This window comes from Dipodomys ordii, unplaced genomic scaffold (genome assembly GCF_000151885.1).
Source record: "Dipodomys ordii isolate 6190 unplaced genomic scaffold, Dord_2.0 Scaffold56, whole genome shotgun sequence".
In the NCBI taxonomy this organism is placed as follows: Eukaryota; Metazoa; Chordata; class Mammalia; order Rodentia; family Heteromyidae; genus Dipodomys; species Dipodomys ordii.
In genome coordinates this window covers 6,976,125-6,983,651 of record NW_012267272.1, presented here as the reverse complement: position 1 = coordinate 6,983,651, position 7,527 = coordinate 6,976,125, and the positions used below count along the sequence as shown (strand labels likewise).

General features: G+C 39.2%; 1 protein-coding gene across 1 annotated transcript in view; it reads left to right on the top strand.

The window, feature by feature from the left end:
• The window catches only part of Kdm7a (lysine (K)-specific demethylase 7A), a 77,447-nt gene that overhangs the window by 58,994 nt on the left and 10,926 nt on the right, over positions 1-7,527 (top strand). Inside the window, 7 exon segments of the mRNA XM_013021559.1 lie at positions 679-888; positions 3,229-3,353; positions 3,553-3,707; positions 5,625-5,722; positions 6,184-6,332; positions 6,460-6,737; positions 7,463-7,482. Coding sequence (XP_012877013.1) covers positions 679-888; positions 3,229-3,353; positions 3,553-3,707; positions 5,625-5,722; positions 6,184-6,332; positions 6,460-6,737; positions 7,463-7,482 — 1,035 coding nt within the window.

Below are 7,527 nucleotides of genomic sequence, written 5' to 3'. Positions count from 1 at the left end.
TGCTTTTTTATTTTATTTATTTATTTATTTTCATTTTTGTGGGGCCTGAACTCTGGGTCTGGGCGCTGTCCCTCAGCTCTTCAGCTCAAGGCTAGCGTTCTACCACTTGAGCCACAGCACCACTTCCGGCTTTTTTCTTTTTGCTTATGTGGTGCTGAGGAATTGAACCCAGGGCCTCATGCATACAAGGCAAGGACTCTACCACTGAGCCACCTTCCCAGCCCCTGGTGTCTTTAATTTTAAAAGTAAGTATTGCAGATATACAGCTGGTGGAAAGGATGTTCACCATAGGAAAGAAGTAAAAGCAGCCTAAATAGCTTCCGGAAAGTATTAGGTCAATAATGATGCTATGTCCATACAGCAGAATACAAGAAACTTTTACTATGATACTGAAAATCAAGGAGTCTGTTGTGGTAGCTTATACCTGTAATCTCATGACTCAGAATGCTGAGGCACAACAACAATGAAACAAAACAAAAAACAAAGCCAGATCAAAATTATCATACTGGGGAAAAATGAATAGAGATCTCTGGAAACCTCAGACTTTAATTTGGTCTTTTTCTTTTTTGATTAAATGGAATGTTGTTTTGTTTTCCAAAATATTTATATGCCTTATTATTTAGTTAGATATGTATATAGTAAATTTCTCGTAACACATACTCAATTTAATTCTTAAAGGAAGAAAATGGCAAGCCAGTTAAATCTCAGGGAATCTCTACTGTGTGTCCAGTTTCTCGGTCCTCAAATGAATCAACTTCCCCATACCATTCCCGAAGAAAGATGAGGAAACTTCGAGATCATAATGTCCGAACTCCTTCTAATCTAGATATCTTAGAGCTCCATACAAGGGAGGTCCTCAAAAGATTGGAGATGTGTCCATGGGAAGAGGCAAGTATTATGTTTCATTATAAGAAGAAGAAACTTGGTAGTTCCTTAAAGTTCTTTTAAATGGTAATTAAACAACAGTTTGTTCTTGCTATCTAATATTTGCTATATATTTTTAAGGAGTTCGCCAATACATTAATGGCAGGGCATTAGGGCAGAATGCTTAATCGTTCTTGGCCTGGGTATACAGTTAGGATGACTAGACCTCATTCACTTGTTGTCATGTTTTTTTGTTTGTTTTGCTGATCCTTGGGCTTGAACTCTGGGCCTGGGCGCTGTCCCTGAGTTTCTTTTGCTTAAGGCTAGTGTTCTACCACTTGAGCCACAGCTCCACTTGTGGTTTTTTTAAGTAGTTTATTGAAGATAAGAGTCTCATGGACTTTCCTGCCAAGGCTGGCTGTAAACCACAATCCTCAGATCTTAGCCCCCTGAGTGCCACCATTGCCCAGCACTGTCATGTTTTTAATTTACCAAATACCATGTGCTCGGGGCTAGGAAGGTGGCTCAGTGGTAGAGCGCTTGTCTTGCATGCCTGAGGCCCTGGGTTCAATTCCTCAGCACCACATAAGAAAAAAGCCGGAAGTGGTGCTGTGGCTCAAGTGGTAGAGCGCTAGCCTTGAGCTGAAGAGCTGAGGGACAGCGCCCAGGCCCAGAGTTCAGGCCCCACGACCGGACCCAAAAAAAAAAAAAAATACCATGTGCTCTTCTAGGTTCTGGAAAAGATGCCAGAGTGAGCAAACAAGTTCATACTGTCATGAAGTATTCAAATGAGTTCAAGTTGGAAGATTGGGGGAGACAGAACTATATATTAAAACTGTATTTCAGCTGCCAAATGTACTAAAGGAATCTAGAACCAACAGAGAATAAAGAGGGTTTAGGTTAGCTGGAGTACTCAGTCTCTTAGGTGGTGATGTTTGATGATAAATAAAAGGAAGGACACAAATGGACAGAGATTGAGGAGTAGCATTGCATTCAGAGAAAGGACAAATGCAGAAAGCCTGTCCTTGAGCCATCAGTGCGAGCCTGATTCCCTGGAAGACAGTTAGAATATACTCATTTAAGTTGGAGGAATGCTGGTGTGCTGGACGAAGTTGGCAGCAGGAGGCAGCAATGAGATGAGTGTAGTGCTTTTGTTAAACCTGATCATGAACTTGTGATGAGGTTTGTATCGTCTGTAATTTTATATCTTAAGTAGAAAATAGGCAATAATCTAAAATGAATAAAATAGACGTTTCTCTGGAGCAAAGTATTTAAGGAAGTTATATAGATATTATAACATTAAATGTTTTAAATTTGATATAACACATGATCTTAAGATTATGATGTTCTTTTTTTTTTTTTTTGTCCGTTGTGGTGCTTGAACTCTGGGGGCCTGGGCGTTTTCCCTGGGCTCTTCAGCTCAAGGCAAGCAAGCACTCTACCACTTGAGCCACAGCACCACTTGGAGATAAGAGTCTCACAGACTTTCTTGCCTGGGCTGGCTTTGAACTGGCTGATTATGATGTTCTTAAGTCTACTTAACCTATAGCCATCTGGGGAAGTTTACTGTGGAAAAGTTCTATTTATTATTAAGGAAAAATAGGAAGTATTTTTTTTTTTTTTGGTCAGGGCTTGAACTCTGGGCCTTGGCGCTGTCCCTCAGCTCTTCAGCTCAAGGCGCTGTCCCTCAGCTCTTCAGCTCAAGGCGAGCACTCAACCACTTGAGCCACAGTGCCACTTCCAGTTTTCTGAGTGGTTTATTGGAGATAAGATTCTCACATACTTTCTTGCCTGGGCTGGTTTCTAACCATGATCCTCATATCTCAGCCTCCTGAATAGCTAGGATTACAGATGAGAACCACCAGTGGCGGGTGGAAGTACTTCTTATGTATTAAAAACCAGGTACTCATGTTTATTTCTGTCACATGGTGGCCATTGTGCCTATTATTACGTGTCTGCTGACATTGCCTGGTGGAAAAACAAGGTATGAGGTCAAGGTCAGGGTAAATGGGAAGGCCCTGTAGCTGTAATTCAAGCAGGAAGAAATGGAAACAAAAAAAACCTAAGGCTGTATCTCCAGTTTTTCAACTTCTATAAGGGTGACCTTTCTTTGGATTTTCTTCATGCAGATTTTATATTCTATATTCCAGAATGTATTTTAATGTTAATGGCCTTCCTGAAAGATGTGTTATACTCAGGCTTTGGCTTGATCAATTCTGGAGTATGGGATTACTGCGTATTCTCAAACTTAGATGTCTGTCTGCCACCCAGCAAGGCAGGGAGGAGGGGAAGCATGTATCTTCTTCCATTGAGTAGGTGTGTCTGAAGATAGAGGTTAAGTCAGTTCTGCTTTTATATTTTAAGGACATCTTGAGCTCTAAACTGAATGGAAAGTTCAACAAACATCTCCAGCCATCTTCTACAGTACCTGAATGGAGAGCAAAAGATAACGATCTACGATTACTGCTGACAAATGGAAGAATAATTAAGTATGTAAAGTAGATCCAAGAATTAGATTGATTAACCTTCAGTGGATTCCCTTTGCTCATTTAATCTTTAGTCTGTTCTGTTGGGCAGCCAACTGTGATTTGGGGAAACAATCTCAAGTCTATACTCTGTCTGCAAATGAAGGGAAAGGTACTAGAGCTTTACCCTGTTTCTGACTACATTATTTTCTCCATGGTACAGAGATGAGAGGCAGCCCTTCGCAGATCAGAGTCTTTACACAGCAGATAGTGAAAATGAAGAGGATAAGAGAAGGACCAAAAAGGCAACCATGAAGATGGAAGAAAGTTCAGGAATAGAGGGGACAGAGAGCGAAGAATCTCAAAAACCACTTAATAGTATGTTTTTCTTTTTTTTTTTCCTGTAATTGTTTAAGGGTTTCCCCTTTACTAAAGTGGCAATAAAAAACTTGCTAATTTTAAAGTTTTAAGTTTATAGTGAGATGGAAAACGTTTGTGTTCCTCACATTGCTTTGAAAAATCTTGAGGTATGTGCAAATAGTTCACCTACCAGAGAGGGAAATGCTGAATGTGAATGCTAACTGAGGTGTAGTAGCAGGGATTATTATCAGTATGGGAAGGGTGTTGGGGACTAGTGAAACTCAAGTGTGGTTATAGTTTTTAGAGACCTTTAAAAGGACTCTTAATTAACATACTTGTATGTATAATTTTTGCTAACATGTATGTGGTTTCAGAATTAGGAAATATATATCATCAATCTGAAGCTATTGGGAATTCAGGTACTATGGAGTTATTTGACTGCCTTTTGTCAAAAAAGCTTCTTACTGAGCTATTAATTGCTTATCCAATAGAGTAATAATGGAAATAATAAAGTAGTACAGTAATAGTAATATCAGACACCTTAGTAACATCTCAAGACCTTTCTTCCCTGAATGAAATTTTTAATTTCCTAACATTTTTCAAGATCTCTATATGCCCTTCTATTTTATTTTATTTATTTTTTGTTGGTTGTGGGGCCTGAACTCTGGGCCTGGGTGCTGTCCCTCAGCTCTTCAGCTCAAGGCATGCACTCTACCACTTGAGCCACAGCGCCACTTCCAGCTTTTACTGCTTATGTGGTGCTGAGGAATCGAACCCAGGGCCTCATGCATGCAAGACAAGCACTCTACCACTGAGCCACCTCCCCAACCCTGCCCTTCTATTTTTATTTAAATATATTTTTATTGTGAAAATACTGTACAGAGGGGTTACAATTACGTGGGTAAGATAATGAGCACATTTCTTATCAAGCATTTTTGTAGCCTCCTGCTTTGTTTCCCCTTCCCATCCCTTCGTATCTTCCCCCTCCTCCATCCCCCCCCACCAAAGTTGTAAAGTTCGTTTTTCGACATAACGACTTGTACATCTCATTGTTGCATTGGGTCCTCCTGATTCCTGTTTTAACAATTTGTTTTTTCCCTTCTCCTCCACATATACCAACATCATATATAATGAAAGGGGTTGTACCATGGGGGAGGGACATACAAGGCAACAAAGACATAATCTTATATATGTTAGAAACAATCGCATGAAAGATCTCTCTCTTTTTTTGGTCAGTAGTGGGGCTTGAGCTCTATCTGCCCTTCTATTTTAAAAAGTAGCTAAAATATTTTAGTATTTATAAGGGTTTCATATAAAATTAATTATTAATTATGTATTCTTCAAAATGAATAGGTAATTCTTATTAGTTCCAGGTTAGTTTGGTCCTCTTATGGGTTGGGGACTCTACCTTTGTTTATCTGTCAGGGCAAAGGCAGAGTCCCCAACCACTAGAAATTTTTGGAATAATTGCTCTGTGCAGAGCCTTATGAAAGAGATGGACCACGGGAAAGCCCAGGTTATAAGCTAACTGAATTCACAGTCTATATGAATGTATTTTAAGTTTGGGAGAGCTATGTTTTTGTTCTCTTACTGAGAGACCTAATGCAAAAGAAAGTGAAAAGTGTCTTGTAGTTAATTTTAGTTTTAAACATTCTTTTCTAGAAAGTTAGTCATCCCTCATATACAAGGAATATATAATCATGTTCAATAAATACCACAAACATTTTAAGAATGGACATCTATCTGTATCTTGATCAGTTTGGGAGAAAGACTTTGGGGGAGAAGGAAATGGAAAAAACAAGGCATAAGAAAGGAGAACTAGAACTAGAGATTGATAGATACCCTATAGTTGGCAGACTTCAGAGATCCTCTTGCCACCTTGACCGTGAAGTTCTAATCACTTTCTCGTTTTCTCGTGAATTTTCTCTTCACCAGGGTTTTTTACAAGTGTGAAATCAGAACTCAGGAATAGATCATCAGAATATTCTGATATTTCTGATTCAGAAGACTCTGGACCTGATTGCACTGCATTGGTATGCATGAAACCTGATGACTTGTGTGTCATTTTATGGGAAGATGAGCATGGATCTTCATCTGGAAAGATTATGACAGCTTTTCCCAAAGCCTTCTTCCCTCAACCTGTTAACCTGGGGTCTTCCTATATTGGTTATTGTGACCACACCATCCTGTTACTGTTTGTGTTTGTTAAGTAGCCTTTGACTGTTTTGGAAAGGTTGGAGGGAGAAATTCTTCTGCTAATTTTGGTCTTATTGTGGCTTCTATTTCTTACAGGTTACATTTTATTTTACATTAAAGCCAATATTGTGCTTTTCACTCAGCAGGCTGTTACTATAGTTACTAGAGATTCTTTTATGATACATGTTACTCTACAATAATTAAGATGAAGCTATCTCTAGATAGATATTCTTTTTGATTGGTTTATATAATATTGGTCAATTTTTCATATAGCTTTTTTTCTGTTAAATTATCTCAGAAAATTCATTTCACCACTGAAGAGTCTGAAAGTTCAGGTGATGAAAAGAAACAAGAAATAACATCGAACTCTAAGGAGGAACCTGATGTGATAAGGAATTTCCTTCAGAAGAGCCAGAAGCCGTCTAGAAGTGAAATTCCAATTAAAAGGTATTTTTGCTGTTGGTAGCAATTGCTCTACATTGTGATGTAAATGCTGTGAATTTTTTTTTCAGTTTTAATGAAAATGTCATCAGAAATAATAGACCTGTTTTTTTTTGGATTACCATTTCTTTAGGGAATGTTCTACCTCGACTAGCACAGAAGAAGAAGCTATTCAGGGCATGTTGTCTATGGCAGGGTTGCACTATTCCACATGTTTACAAAGACAGATACAAAGCACGGACTCTGCTGGTGAGAAGAATGCTCTCCAGGATCCCAGCAACTGCCATAGCAGTAACCACGAGGTTAGGCAGTTGTATCGCTATGATACACAAGTGGAATGTGGTAAGAAATACAAATTATCAGTCTCTGAAGAGTAATATAAGACTCCAAATTTAGTAGCTCTGTAACCTAGTTTAGAGGAGAGATTCTTTGAATAGGGACTGTTTATTGCTCATCTTTTCTCAATATTATAGAAATTGGCCAAAGAAGTACAACAAACGAAAAATAAAACCAAACCAAGCCCATAACACTGACAAGTTATATAAAGTGAAAGCATAAGAATTCAAAATGTAGCCGGGCACAGGTGGCTCATGCCTGTAATCCTAGTATTCAGGAGGCTGAGATCTGAAGATCATGGTTCAAAACCAGCCCTGGCAGAAGTCTGTGAGCCTCTTACTCCAGTTAATCACCAGAAAACTGGAAGTGGCACTATGGCTCAAGTGGTAGAGTGCTTTCCTTGAGCTGAAGAGCTGAGGAAAAGTTCTCAGGCCCAGAGTTCAAGCCCCACGAATGACAAAAAATTCAAAATGCAAGTTACTTGGGATTCAGGATTATTTTTACTGGAATAATTCTATTGCTGTTGCAAGCCAGTATTATTTCCCTTTCACTAACAGGTTGATCATGGTGGAAGTACTGTAAAACTTAGGATCTTTTGGTGTCTCAAATGGTCTGGTAAACTAGAACAATTAACCCATTTTCCTTTGATGAGAATGAAATATTGAATGCTCTCTTTCTGATTGAAGATACTCTTCTCCTCGATAAAGAATTATTAGGAAGGGCTGGGAAGGTGGCTCAGTGGTAGAGCGCTTGCCTTGCATGCCTGAGGCCCTGGGTTTAATTCCTCAGCACCACATAAGCAAAAAGAAAAAAGCCGGAAGTGGCACTGTGGCTCAAGTGGTAGAGCGCTAGCCTTGAGCTGAAG